A 15,986-nucleotide genomic window follows, 5' to 3' on the forward strand; every position below is an offset into this window, starting at 1 on the left:
CTGATGCTAAACTAATGTGGTGGTGAGGAATTTGCTCAAGCTTGTTACCATTTCTGGCCTTAGACATGTCCAACCTTGATAATTAAGGCTTCCTACTTGCAAAAATTTAGACCTTGGATTGCTTAACTATACTTCTGTTCAAGTGTTATGATCATTGTTTCTACTTTCTTTAATATATATGATGCTGGGAAACACGAAGAAAAGAGGCAAGCTGGAAGCACCCGTTATGCTTAGAGAAATAAAATCATATAAAATTTCTCAATTGCTTGACAATTTCAGGAAGTTTCACTCATTGAAGAGATGACATGCGAGAAAATTTCACTTTCGTTTAATGGGGTGAACTGACTAAGGCCCAATTTAGAGGTCTTCGAGTCCATAAAAGCTCAGCGTTGAAAGAAAGAAGGGTAACTACTTCAAGATTACGGCTAAATGGCACTTACGACTAGGGTTAGATCATATTAGTTTCATCACTTCTCACTTCCTCACCTTATCAAGATCAAGTGATCGGGAAAATTTAACTTATCTAATAAATTCATTACTCTTTAGACTAAGGTCCTGCTTGATAACTCAATTCAGTACTTAAACTTAATGGATTCAGATCTTAACATATTCAAACCGTTTGATAATAAAAAATTGAACATCTAAATTAATTAAATTGCACTGAATTTTTTGGACAAAACTTGCTCCCAAAATTAAGTGATAAGTTATTCACTTATCATTGAATGTGATATGAACTCAAATGTATTAGATTTAATACTTAACAATTCAATAATTTAATGGATTCAGATTTCAGATTTCAGATTTCAGACTTCAGTTTTCAGATTTCAGTTTCATCAAATGCACCCTAAGACATTTATTAAACATTTGATTTTCTCCCTTTTTTACGAGAGTGAGAACACAGTAATCGCTTGTTCCAACATTACTGATCTCCTACCCCAAAAAAAAAGAATATATATATATCATTTTTTTTATATTGTTTGTAAAATTTACCCAAAAAATGTTAAATAAAATTGTTTGTATTTGACAAAAAAGAGAATCATTTTCAAGATAAGCATTATACAGTAAGGAATAGTTAGGGTTATTTCTTGTTTGAATTCGATACAGTAATGAAAAGATGATTGTCATCACTTGTTTAGCAATTATAACCCGTTTGTTAGCGAATGGATGAAATAATTATTGCATCAATGAGCAGTTGTATGAACCACTTCCAGAGTTTTCTCCTTGGCGAGAACTTGTTTATTATTGAATTAATTTAAATTCTCTCTTGTTTGATTGCTTTTACGTGTATTGATTTATTTATTTATTTTAATTTTAATTTCTCAAACCCCCAATTAATTCTTACTTGGAAGGAATCTAATTTCTCCCAATCCCTGTGGAGATGACCTTATTTACCATTATACTTATATATTTTTGTGAGTAGAAATTTATTATTACACAGGCTCGATACTTGTCATAAATTCATAAAATTTGGTTAATTTTGTACATGGATAAGTATTAAATATATGAATTATTTGATTTTGACACTATTATTCAAGTCGAGCCTAATTCAAGTTGAACCTAACTTGATCAAGCCCAACACATTGTTTGTCATGCACTAACTTGAAATCCCATTAATCATTTTTCTTATACAACAAATGATGCTGTTCAACCAAACATACCTATATTTTCTCTTGGTTTTTACTTTTGGTTCTATTTTACTTCAAAATCAAAACAATCGTAGCAAAAAAAAAAACGGGAAAACACGAATATTGCCAAAAGACGGCCAGAAATGATCTCCTACCCATCCCAACAGATAATGGGAAAGATCTATATAATTAATTGAAAATGTGTTGGACCACCAAGAGCCTAGCCCACTTAGAGGCCCTGCCAAAGGGTCCAAAACTAAGCCGCTAAGTTCATTGCATGCTTATTAAAACCAAAATTGACCTATCCTCGTCCCCAAGCCATCAAACATCAAAATTATTAGTTAGACTCTCAAATATTTTTCTTCTTTTTTCCTTTTTTATAGGGCAAGAACTTTCCATGAACCCGAAAATTCAAACATTCCACATTTGATTACGGGCTCCATACGGCTTGCAGAAAAACAATAGCCCAAATCAAGCTTCATCAAGTGGCCTTGACAACTAATTTGGGACAAGGCCATGTTGAGTCCAAAATGAATTAGCTTTACAATGGGAATCAGAAGATTTATTATTAAAAGTAGATCCTTAATTCTCTTTTTTAATCTTTAAGCTTAAACCAATTCGAACGACAAAGAACAAGCCCCACACTCCAAAGAGAAAAAGAGAGGCCCAGAATGAAAGACAGAAAGCTATGTGGGCTTGGAGCACTAATCCAGTGGTAGATTTCTTTTTCCTGCTTTCGTTATTCGATCAATCCTATCATCAAAGTGGAACGATGATTCTTCTAAAAAGAAAAGTCAAGTTAGAAAATGGTTTATTCATAGTCCGCACCGCATTGTTATTCCAAATCTCAGTCAAGTCTGCAGGAAGGGAACAGTTTGACAAAACAATTAAACAAATTTGGTTTTTACAAATTAAAGAAATTATCTTTTTCAATTATAAAACAAAATTTTCACTGCAAATTTGGTGAGTGCGATGTAAGTTTGCATGCATGTATATGTGTGTGTGTATACACACTAAAAGACTTCATTATGCATATAAAAAAAGATGATTTTTCTTGACAATAACCGAGGAATGCGAATATTCCTCAGAAAATAATTTATACAGCTTAATAATGAAGTTTCTTGTTCACATTTATTATTTATTTTTGGTATATCAAATGGTGTGAGAATAGTTGCTGCAAATGGCTCAATAATAAAAATACCTTGCTTTCTTTTCTCTTTTTTTTTTTCGATTTATTCTTTTTCACTTTTGAGTCCATTTAAGAGCTACAAGTGGGAAGCATTAGTGGGTTTTGTTGTCATTTTGGAATTAACAAGTCCTACTAATTAATCAAACTCGAGGTCCACACATTTACTAAACAACTAGTTTAGCAAATATAAATACACAAATGCCAAGTCGAAGACAAGTTGCACTTGAAGATCTCCAATTATTTATTAAACAAATGCCCAGTTGCTTAAGTCTCAAGTGTTGGATTAAAGGAAGCAAATCAAAGTCATGATTACTTGTAATAATTTAATCCGTGGCTGCTTTTGAACAGGTTAACACCATAGTTCAAGATGGTTTATAAAGTTGATCACTGCGAAAGTAGTTGAAAAGTTAAACTCAAATGTATAATTAGTCATTGAAGACGCTTCTTTTAATGTACTTCCACAAACCTTTCTTCCTCGTTAATCCGCCTTAAGCGTGACTAACAACTGCAAAGTCGTCGGTCTATTTACTAGTGGAGTTTACATCTGCTTTTTTTTGAGATGTTCAATGACTTTTCAGCAAAAGATATCAACAAAGTGCACGAAACTTCAAAAAGTTTAGACTAATAGACTTGGTAATTAGCTGCATGTTGCAAGTTAGCCTTGTTCTTGAGCCACTCTCTGTTCAACCTTTCGTGCGAGGATACCGGTGCAAAGTTCTTTAAAGAAACTAGGTACGTGCATCACGTTTTCACCATCTATAATTTTTATTCATGAGAATTACATTATTGAAAATTGGGAGCATATATATATACTTAAAATGGGTAGGATATTATTGTAACAAGTACCTATTTTTAGGTGTACAATAACGTTGAATAATCTTAAAAAGAGTTCAAGATACCATTCATTGTATTAGGCAAATAAAGATAGAATATAATTGTAAAAAGTACATGTTTTAGATGTATAATAATGTTGAATAAAGAGTCCAAGGTACCACGCATGGTATAAAGGCGAATCGTGGCATGCATGCCCGTATCTGATAAAAACTACAAGCAAAAGGCTCTTCTTGGTGATTCAACAATTATGTAGAGCTATCAAAGCACTAAGGGCCAATGTTTTTAAACTCGGACCGGTCAGTGAACCGGAGAGGTGGCCGGTTCGCGGTTCGACCGGTCCGACCGGTCCAACCGGCCGGTTCAAAGGTTCACTGTTTTTTTTAAGTGTTAAGTACTAAGCATGTTTCATTCTATACTTGAACTTTACCAACATAACTTAATTTAAGTTATGATAATAATAAATTTTCTAAAAGTTATACATAAAACATGGAATGATAAATATAATTAAAATATCATAATTCACCATAAGTTTTCATAAATTCATTATAAACATAAATAGATACAATCCAAATGTGCGCCAATTATCACAAATAAAAACACAAAAAATAAATAAATAAAATATTAAAATTCTTTTACAACCCTTAAAAAAATCCATAAAAGAGTTCAAGTTAAAACAAACTATTTGAATAGAAAACTTTTATCAGTGGCATGATAAGCAACCACACCACCTTCACAATTTCATCAACTTAAGCTGAAAAAGTAAAATTTTATTATAAAAATATAAATCTAATTGCTTAAACTAAAAAAAACTAAAAATTTTTGAAAAACAAATATACAATTAAACACATAAAAAATTAATTGCTACTAAACATTACTAATTAACATGTTATATTAAATTCAATGATCCTATACAATTAATTATTTTAAATTCAATTATCAATAGCTTCGATTATGTGCCAACTACCATATTTTTGACCAGCCCAATGTTATTATTTGTAATTCCTACCCAATTCCTACACGGATGTGCACTACTTTTGCAAAAATTTCATCCTTAATTAATCGAATAAAAATAAAACAAAAATGAGGGAAACATATGAAAATTGAGGGGAAAAAGAAGAAAATGCAAAAAATCAACTAAAGATAATAATATAGAAAAAAAACCTTGAAAAGAAAAAAATTAAACTTACTAAGATGTTGGAAAACAAGAAAAGTTGAAATTTTCAACTTGTTTACAATTTGCTAAAGATAATAACCTGATAATAATGGTGAAGACTTGAGAAAATCTTGTTGTGGATATTTGGGTTAAAAATGGTTAAGAAGAAAAAATTGAAAAAAAAATAAGAGAAGAACTTGATGTTTTAATATATTTTTTAGTCAAGTAGAATTCTCAACAAACTTAACTACAGTCTAGCGGTGAAATTGTCATATCCAAACTTGAAGACCCAGGTTCGAATCTTAGCTACACCATTCTTGATATTTTGTTGAAGAATTTAAAAAACCGCCGGTTCACGGTTCTTAACGGTTCGCACGGTTCGTCCGGTTCGGCCGGGTTTCAACGGTTCTCCATGAACTTCCGGCTTTAGCATTAGACCGGACCGGTGACATGGCCGGTTCGCGGTCCAACCGGTCGAACCGGCCGGTCCGGTCCGGTTCTGAAAACATTGCTAAGGGCACATTTTGATCTACCATAGAATGGTGATTGCGTATACGGATCAAAATGGGGTCAAAAAAGGTTCATCCAAGAGAAAATAAACCTATCATTATTATACTTTTTCTTCTTCTTCTTTTATTTTTAAACCTTTCCACCCTCCTTTGTTCCCTTCCTACTCCAAACTTTGCAGTCAAGTTTGAATTCTAATCTGTCAGACAAGACATTAAGTCCTTGGCGAACAGTTTCAATGGCTATTGGTTTTATACTTCATCTTTTAGAAAAAGATTGCGAGGGGTTTTCTTAAATTAGACAAAGAAAGCAAAGCCAAATGTCTGTGACACTCTTATGTTTATAAAATGACACTCTTACTATCTTAATTGTCGTATAATTTCTTGTTATGAAAAATAAGATAGTAAGACTGCCATTGAAATTTTCCAAAGAAAACCAAAAAAATTTCGAGGCAAAACACTCAATCTTTTTATATCAATCAATAAATTTTGAACAAAAAACCACGTAATTATAATATTGTAATTAACAACATGCACACAGCCCATATAAACATTAACTGAATATAACTTCACTGTTATCAACAGGTACTACACAGTTTAGTAACGGTTGCACTCCCCATGGATCACCGCGCAGGCAATTGTATTCATTCCTACATGTTTTGGATCCTTGTTCTATGCATCGACCAATTTGAGCTGGTATATGCCATTAATTCCGAATGGATCCTACCAATGACCAACACCACCAAAGCTGCATTAATCTGTTCCCCGCAACGATGGCATCTGGGGCACATGGATCACCATGTGACCTATACTTAAGCACATCCGACCAAGTCTCAGCAACCATCCCGTTAGAGTCTCTGTATCTACATTTATGGTAGCCCCTCCTCCCCCCTCTCCTCCATGGCTCGACCCTCAATGCGGGGACCGATTCCCTAGAGGGGCACACGTGTTCCTAATCCCTCCTGCATGTATCCTCCTGTTGTAGACACGTATTTTTCAGAGGACCATGGCGAATGGGCTCCTCCCTCCCTCCCTCCCTCCAGCCCGTGGCATCAACAGCTACCAGCCCCTCACACCAACATTTTCCTTAAAGAGAAGAAAAGAAATGATGGTCCTCCATTTCTGTTTTTGTATGCAAAACAAATATGGTGCATGCTATGCATGGTTTATGTATTTAACTCGTTTGGTTTGATTAAATCCCAGTGGATGTCTTTTGTTTTTTTTTTTTTTTGTGGTTGGGGGTGGTGCGGGGGGGGGGGGGGGGGGGGGGGGCTCATGCATGGAGATTTTGAGTTTGTTCATCCGTGCCACAAATTGGGATCTATCCGCATTCATTCATTTGAAAAAAAAAAGAAATTTAATTTTTATGGGATTAAGGCATTGTAGAACGTGGTTAATGGATTGGAAATTGATGAGAGATTGAAATGGGATTTATCCTTTTTCGAAGGCAAAGTTATGGAGGCATAGTTATAGAAAAAGTAAAAGGAGGACAGCTTTTGGGTAGGATTAGGCACGGTTGTTGCCTAGCTTGAAGGGGAGGAAGATACACCCTCCTCTCAAAACCCTACCATCATATGCAACATCCCCTTCTTCTCTGTTTTTTTTTTTTTTGCTTTTGCACCAATTATTGAAGCTTGGAAAGACACGTTCTTGTTTATTTGTAGTTAAGGCAAGAATGATGGGGTGGATTCGATCTAGTGGACTCGTTCTTTCCACGTCCGAAAGAGCCGAGGTTGTCAAAATATAACTTGGAAGCATGTTAGTGTTTTCATTCCAAAATCCATGTGTTTCGTTTTCTTCACATCAAAACACTACTCCCTCTTTTGAGTGGATTCCAACTCCTCATTCAACCATGTAGATTCCTAAAGGCCCTCTCGGTGGGTGGGTTTCCCTTTCACAACCTAATCGAAACAAACAAAACACATAAATAAAATTAAAGGGTTTTTATTCTTTTCCCCATTCCATCAATCCCCCAGCACATACATTCGTATTTCCCCAAAAAAAAAAGAAAAAAAAAAAGAAAAAGGAAATTAAAATAAAAAAGCTAGAAATTTTGTAGAGGACATTGCATCCAACTTTAAGGTGGGATCCTTTAAATCTAGCTGCCCAATGGGCTGGCCTATACATATTTTCTTGAGGAGACAATGGCTACCAGCCGTCCATTATTTCTATGTTTCTTGTTCCAGAAACATGGAATAGAATTCTTGGGACGTATAAAATATCTGGTCTATGATATGGTTTCGTCCTCGGATTGTATTTTAGTATTAATTAATCACGATGGTTAAATTCTGGCGTCCACTCGATCCTTTTCTTTAGAAAATTTTTTCCTGAAGATTACAAGAAATTGCCTTTTTTGTTGTCCGAGAAAGTGGTGTATCCGTCTATGTAGGTAGGCCTAGGACATGCGACGCAAGGAGGCAGCCATCTACAAAGAACAGACACAATCAAATTATTTGTGGATAAATGAAAGAACATCTAAGTAATATAATATGTAACTGAACTCTTGTTTGCCTAGAGTCTATTCTTTGTTTTTTTTTTTTTTTTTGGCTATCAAATTAATTAAACTCCGTTTTATAATTAGTCAAATGTAAATGAATGTTCTTGTTTTTTCAAAACTCTAAACTAGTCCTCGCAAAGCAACAAAAGACCTAGTCACATTTCACCAGTACAAAATGCGAAGAAAAAGAAAAGTCCTTTTCTTTTTCATTGTTCCGGCAGCATTCAGTAGATTCCTAGTAAAGTTTCCATTGATTAGTGGCATTGTGGAGATACAATTAATCACATTTGTAGACTTTTGTGCTATTCTAGAATCTTTTAAAAAAATTAGTGGGTTGATTTAGTGAAAAGGAGACAATGATGGAGAGCTCAACTTAACTATCTCGTGTTCTTCTTTTTACAATATTTATCAATCTTAAGCTTTGGTTCAAACTTAAGCTGTATCAATATATCTTCCTTAACTCTCGTGATGACAGTACTTGAAAATTTTATCTGTCCTCAAATCGGCCATCAATGCTGCCCAAATAATTGGTAGTATAGAACCCAAGAAAACAAAGACGACAACAGCTTTGGTTCACCAATAATTGGCAGAGTAACTCAGATGGAGGGGGCAATGGGCATTATGCTTTTGCTTCAGAACTCAGATTGCTGTACTGTCCATTTTTCCATGCCACGATCAATGAATTTTTAGCGCTTTATATCTCTGATTTTCACAAGTCAAATCAACTAATAGATCAAATGTATCCACAGTTGATGCATGAAATGGAAAAAAGAAGAACATCAATTGCCGTAAAATAAATGAACCATCTATTCAATACTTGAATATCTAAGTCATAAGCTATCCCTTTTGACTCAGCATGGGACGACGCTGGAGAGAGAGAGAGAGAGACAAGGATGGATAACTCCCATTCTTTGTATCGGGGTCCATGTTTTACCTGAATCCCACATGACAAATCATATATGTTTTTAATGATCTTATCTCCAGAAAAGAAAGGGAAGATTTTGAAATTCTTCAAGCTGCAGATGTCTTTTGCCAATAATGTACTTAGGATGAAGAGACTCAATTCTCAACCGTCGTGCCACGGAAAGGGCCGGCCTATAGCAATTGTTGTCGGTTGAAGAATGCAACATTTCTTTCAATTAAAAAACATCTGCTTCAAAGTTCACTTAGACCTTTGTCATCTCCTTGAAAATTGGCACATAAATCATTGTTGTTCACTTGATTTGAAGTGTAGTATAATGTACACTAAAAATGCAAGAAATAATTGTCCAAGTAACGTAGGTCTTATGCTTTGCGACTACATAATTATGAGAAAACAGACGTGCAAGTATTGTGTTGGCCCGTGTATTAAAGTGACAAAAGATATTTACATACCTCGAGACATAAGGAGGTATTACGTAACATGTACGTTTTTCCTAGTGCAAGTCCAAGTAATTCAGAACTGCTACAAGCTTAAGAAGCCTTGCTGGATCCCACATGAGAGGCTTCTTCCTTAAATTAGTAAACTCAGTTTCGGTATGTGATTAAACGCAGAGCTCGAAGGTCCAAGAGGTCGCATGCACGTACGTATATGCTGGAGATTATTACACGGGGAGAAACTGGTGGATAGCTATTAAATTTGTTTTTGTACGGCCATCTAGAATAGGGTAGGAAAAGAGGGGGGGGGCCAAGAGGAGCCTACTTATCTGTTTACGTAGGATACATTTTTCTGCACTTGGGCGGTTGCTCCAGTTCATTTCATTTGTAGCAAACCGATCGGCCAGTCAAGCGAAAGTAGTAAGTTTAGTATTCTTCTTGGATTTTGTATCATCGGTCAAGAACCTGCGTTGTAGTGTGAAACCTAATGCAGCACCTCTGTGGCTTCTACGGATGAATGATGTACAAACGGAAGCACGTAGATAGGACTTAAGGATACGTAAAGGAAAAAAAAATTGTATGAATTCAAAGCTTCTGCTTGATTCATGAGGACTTCTAATATTATACTCTTCCATAAATTATACTTGTATTCGCCCTCACTAGTCTTGCCACAAATTCTCTCAAGTTTACAATCAAATGGGAAAGTCTTGCCACACACTTGACATGTAAAACAAAATGATGGTAGTTACTAGGAGAGTCATGAGCAAGCATTTTTGTGCTCGTACGTATGTGTGCATTGGTCAATTTTGAGGGACTTGTCAATGCATGTGGAGCCAATTTAAACCAGCGGCAGTTGTCCGCATTGGTTAAAACTTCAAACTTTTCTTTTTTTTTATAGTTGCTTTTTGTGTACAAACAAGTAAACCTTGGGACCAAAAAAAATAAGAGAGACTGAAAATTGGAGCTATCTACTTAACTCGTACTGATATTTTGAAAAGTGAAGAAGTTGACTGCTTGTCAGACCTCTTCAGATGTACTAATTGAGTTCCTACATTTTGGATTAATAATTAATTTCTACATGCCAAATTCTTGGTAATCGTGGTGACAACGATAGGTAGTAGTAGTAGTTGGTAAGACGTTTCGCACGTAACTAATAGATCATGGATTCGAATCGTCAATGTGATAATTAAAAAGTCACTGTTGAGCATCTCTATTTGAAAAAAAAAATAATAAAAATCTCGGTAATCGTACTCATAGTTAATTTACTTCCCATCCAGTTAACGTTTGATGAACAACGAATTTTCGGGCTGCCATGAGTGTCATATAGAATTTTGTACAAGAAAATTAATTGGCCCGTTAAAGTGCGATGGCATCCATGGGCCTCATAACCGTCTGCAATCTAATTTATCTCCATTACAGGTGAGCCCCAAAGCACACTCAACAAATGAATTATTAAACAAAATTATATGATAAAAGATTAAAAAAAAAAAAAAAAGAGTAGAGGGATACCATTGAAAAGCTAAAAGCTAGTTATTTTTCATTGATAGCAAAAAAGAAAACGACCTTACAAAATTAGTGCAGCGGAATTTCCCTTGTACATGGTTAAATAATACAAAGATGTACAAGGCCAAAAAGCCCAGAGAAAAGCAAATTTCTTTTTTCATGCTTTTCTCTGAATTTACTTTTTTTTTCTTTTTCCGGCTACAACAATACATATATTTATATCTTTACTATAGAATTTCTCTAATTTATTAGCCAGAGATTGCATTTATGTCTTCAAGCTGCCTTCGAACTCTGGACTGTCGTCCTAAGCACAGCCTTTTCCACTGCACTAGGCGTTGGAGAAAGTCCTTCACCTAAAGAAACCAATTAAAAGAAACTACTCATAAGTCATTGAAAAAATTCTTAAAAATTTGATGAGTACTAGAATAATTTTTTTGTTAAAAAACAAAAATAAGTGATTATAGAGATAGGTAAACATGTGTCAAATTACCTCTGATGGTTCTTTTAGTGAATAAGAAGCACTGGTTTCTTTTGGAGTTTTTGAAACAAGAATTCCAAAACCTTGTCTTCTCTCTTTCAACACCTAATTATTGCAATTAACCTTGATTATTACTACTTAACATAAAAAGATATATATATATATATATATATATATATATATGTATGTATATCTTGATTGGGAGCATTGGATACCTTGAAAGCATCTTCATCGGTTCGATCGTCCCCAATATAAACAGGAAATACATCTTTACGATTGGCGTAACCTGTAATGTAGAAAGGGATTGGATTTGTTAATTATGACAGTTAATTAGAGTGATTAAATTATATTATGTTTAAGCAACTTTTAACTATCACATGTTGGAACAAAACTCTAGATTAATTAAATCGAAACTACAAAAAAAAGTGGCTGCAACTACAACTCATTTCATCACTTCAGTCAGTCATTTTTTATAATCATGTGCTCCGTAGTATCCAAAGTACTAAAACATAATTATAATATATATATATATATGAGTATAAAAAAAATAAAATTTTCATTAGAAAAGAAAAAAAAAAAAAAAAAAAACCTACCAAGTGATTCTAACAAAAATTCGAGGGCCTTCCCCTTGTCCCATTTAATAGTAGGACGGATTTCTAATACCTGTTACAAATGAAAATGACACTCTGATAGTGAGACACTCTTTCATGATCACTTAATTAATTGAAATAAAATCTCGTACGAAACCCAAAATTAGCCAAGAAATCATACTACTAATAGATTAAAGATGATTAGGTTTAATTCTGGGATTAGATTTATAAAACAACAAAAGTCTGATTCAGGCTGTTGAAAAAAGACAAATTGCCTCAGGGTTGAAAGGGTATTGGGTGGTAGTATCCCACTTAGCAGCAGGTCCCCCCTATAGGTACATTTGTCCCACATCGGGGTTGGGGTTGGGTTTGGGTTGGGATATAAGTCCCTGGGATTGCCTCAAGAGTTGCCGGCTTTTGAGGTTAATTCTGGGATTAGGTTTATAAAACAACAAAAGTCTGATTCAGGCTGTTGAAAAAAAAAATAGATTAAAGATGATTAATTTTGTTGAGGAAATGACTTAATCATGACGTCATACACATATATACCTTTCTTCCTTGGGTTAATCGAAGCTTTGGGTAGTCCTTCAAGACTGATTTGACTTGCTGTGCCAGTTCAACCCATTTCTGTGATATCACAATAGAAAATTCAGAACCCATTACTTTAAACCTTTAACCATGATTGGTCGTGCCCACAAAAGTAATCAAAGGCCCATCCATGTATCTATCAGATAAAGTAGTTTTTTTTAAAAAAAAATAAAATAAAATCACGCTAATAATCATGATTAGTGATATAATTACTAGTAAAAACTAGTTGCATGATAGACAAGACATAAAGAGGAAAAAAGTTACTAGTACTTTGGAGTTAGTAGAATATACCTTTTCATCAACACAGCGGAAGTGTACAGACACACAAAATTTATTATTCTCCACTTTTGCCCCTTCCGTTGATTTAGTTTTCTCTAGTAGTGCTTCATAAACCTGATTAGTGGGAATTAATCAACATAAATCAGATTTGCAAAATAATAATACCAAGCGTACGTTCATTAGCTAAAATACTAACCTCATCTATCATAGGAAGAAATTCATTAGCTGCATCTGGTTGAAAAAGCACAGCTTGAGCTCCCTGAGATTAGGGGGGGCAAAACAAAAAAAAAGAGTCTGATTAATGACAAAACTTTTGATTAGAGAGGGGGGGGGGGGGGAGGGGGGTCCCTTTTGTTTTTCTTTTCTTTTGGGTGGACTAAAGTAGTGAGATATAAGCTGCCCAAGAAGTTTCTTGATTCACTACCAAAACGGAAGCTTTTGCTACTTACTTTCTTGTGTTTGTAACCTTTTGATGGCCCTTTTATGTCCATTCCATGGCTTCCAGCATAGTACAATTCTGCCAGTCGTACAAAACTATATACCTAAAATTAAAGAACCAAACAACAATTAGTCCAAACTTAAACCATCCTCCCCAGCAATCCAAATTAAGAATATAACCAAATCTCCATATCTCATAGTACCAACCACTACATAGATACCTGCTAGTACTACTACTACTCAAAAACCAAAGCCAAAAGGCAAAACATTTTCAAGAAAAAAATGTACCTTGTCCCTGCACCTTCCACTGACAATCGCTGTGGGAAAATACCTAGCAAGTTTTCTCACGGCTGCCCTCATCTGTCACACAAATGCTGCTACTGTTCAGAAGTATGAACAAATGGGATTTTTTTTTCTTCCTTCTTTGATAATCGTAGGAGCATAACACCAATAATACTCGCAAAGTACGAAATAACTAACTAACTAACTAACCGCGTCCGACATGAAAGCGCGATCAGGGTCCTCCACTATAGGCGAAAGCGTGCCGTCGTAGTCGAGAAACATCACTATTTGCTTTCCTTTGGAAGCATTAGTTATTTGCTCAAACATGTCCAGAGCCGATGGATGGTGCAGCTGTTTGATCAAAATCCAAAATAAATTTTCCATGTCAATCCTAATGTCATCACCTACGTCATCGTTCTTGCAAGAAACCGACTAATAAATCAAAAGGAAAAAAACAAAAAAAACAATCCCATCCACCTCCACATTTCACTTGTATCTTCCATGCAATTTACTAGCCAAGTTGCAGATGTGACTGCACAAGGAAATAAAAACACGCACTATTTTTTTTCTTCCTTTGTAAAATTTTCTATATGAACCGGACCCTTAACCTGACAGCAAGAAAGAAAGGAAAGATGGCGACTGGCAAGCAAAAACTTACCGTCGAGGAGGATTGGTCGTCAGAAGAGAGAGGTGGGGTGGACTTGAGATGAGTAGGGGAAGAAGCTCTCATTGAGTCAACCCAAGAGTTGATTTTGGCCCCAGTATTGATTTCAAGGTTCTGAAGCAGCTTCTTCTTAGAAATAGTGATGTAAGTTCCCGGAACAGCTGGAGGCTTCTGGGATGCAGTGGTGAAAAGTGCTGAGTTTCTCACCGCAACAGTTATTGCCATGCTGATACCTGATTTTGTATCAGATACTACCACATTCGGTTTAGTCATTGTAGCTGTTTTCTTGCCTGCAAGGAAGTTTCCAAACCATACATTGTCAAAAGAAAATCCAATTTAAGAGAAGCCCGTGTCATGAAATTGATCAAGAATCAGTAATATATAGCATTAATCAATCACCTGAAGTTCAAGAAACAGAGATGGAGGAAAACAGAGTGCCCTGTTTTCTTTTTTTTTTTTTCTTCTTGTGAGAATGCAAGGGAGGGAGGAGAGAAAGAAAGAAAGAACGAAATGGGACAGAAGAATGACAGAGATTTGTGAGGAGAGAGGAGGAGAGATGAGAGGAAGAGAGTAAAGAAAACAAGAAAAGGAAGAAGAGTTTTCAGTGCGTGACTGCGAGAAAATTTGGAGGCAGCTTGGTTGTTTTATACTTACAACCAGACACTAACGGACGAAAACCAGGCCCCCCCTAAGTCCTTAGGTAGAACCCACGTCTTTTGTATATACCAAAAAAAAAAGGGTTAATTCCACTTTGTCCCCCCAAACTTTGGACGATTATCCACTTAAGTCCCTAAACTTCAAAATGGGACACTTAAGTCCCTAAACTTATAAATACCTCCCACTTAAGGAAAATTGTTAACAAATCCTGAATGCCGTTGGTGGTTGAAGTGTCCCATTTTATGAGGGTTTAGGGATTTAAGTGTCCCATTTTATAAGTTCAGGGACTTAAGTGGGAGGTATTTATAAGTTTAGGGACTTAAGTGTCCCATTTTGAAGTTTAGGGACTTAAGTGGATAATCGTCCAAAGTTTGGGGGGACAAAGTGGAATTAACCCAAAAAAAAATTTAAATGTAAAGAAGAATTGGACCCCACATTCAATATCCTGTGGAGGGTTCCACTTCCTCCCACGTGGTCCCCATACCCACACCGTATTCCCAATTTGCTAATCACTAATCACAACACCTTCCTTAACCGCCGTCTTCGCCGTCACCACAACAGCCCTCTATTGCCAGCTGGAACATGTGCCACGTGGATGAGGAAGTATGGGGGAGGATTGGCCAACGTGGCATGTGGCCAGTTAGAGTGGGGGTTTACTGGTATGGTGCGGGTGAGGTCGAGAAGGTATTGCATACTCATGTGCACCACGTCATATATATAACGTAGTATATTTGACGTCGATGATCACTGATTAGTTGATTTGAACAAATTGTAAGTTGTTTGTTCAGGCCGTTCTGTTTGGATTAGTTGTTTTTTGGTCTGTTTTTGAAAAAATTTACTATAATAATATATACGAAAATGTAACATAACCCCATTTGAATTGGCTATTTTTTAAAAAAATAAGTTTTTCAAATACAATACTATATTAATACACAATAATTCAAAAAACATCTCATTCATACAATATATCAAATATTTCAAAAAAAATTTATAATAAAAATTTTTCATATATACTGCTATAGTAATTCTTTTTAAAAATACTCCAAAAAAACTAATCCAAACGGAGTTATTTTTTAAATTTTTTTGAGGTGTATATGTCTGTGTATTACTATAGTGATACTGCAGTATTATATTTGAAAACTTGTATTTGAAAAACAGACAAATTCAAATGGAGTTGTGTACCATGTAAACATGAAACACTTGTTACACTCCTCACACACGTAATATAAAAATCAATATGCATATCTGTGTGTCTATATATATATATATTGGAATTTAAAATTTTAAAATTTAGTCAATTATGACCATGAATCTTGTGAAACAGTTGCCTATGACAATGGTTGATGG

The 15,986-nt window shown here is 35.1% G+C and overlaps 1 protein-coding gene across 1 annotated transcript; it reads right to left on the reverse strand.

The window, feature by feature from the left end:
* Nucleotides 1-10,671: 10,671 nt before the first annotated feature.
* On the reverse strand, nt 10,672-14,521 carry LOC113701399 (probable trehalose-phosphate phosphatase J). Its single transcript, XM_027222027.2, has 12 exons — nt 14,382-14,521; nt 13,977-14,272; nt 13,529-13,669; nt 13,325-13,396; nt 13,048-13,140; nt 12,795-12,857; nt 12,611-12,712; nt 12,281-12,358; nt 11,735-11,804; nt 11,357-11,427; nt 11,154-11,246; nt 10,672-11,016 (listed from the first exon to the last, which is right to left on the reverse strand). Exons 2-12 carry the CDS (start codon nt 14,253-14,255, stop codon nt 10,912-10,914), a joined length of 1,167 nt encoding a protein of 388 aa, XP_027077828.1. The 5' UTR covers nt 14,256-14,272; nt 14,382-14,521; the 3' UTR covers nt 10,672-10,911.
* Nucleotides 14,522-15,986: the final 1,465 nt, after the last annotated feature.

This window comes from Coffea arabica, chromosome 7e (assembly GCF_036785885.1).
Source record: "Coffea arabica cultivar ET-39 chromosome 7e, Coffea Arabica ET-39 HiFi, whole genome shotgun sequence".
NCBI lineage: Eukaryota > Viridiplantae > Streptophyta > Magnoliopsida > Gentianales > Rubiaceae > Coffea > Coffea arabica.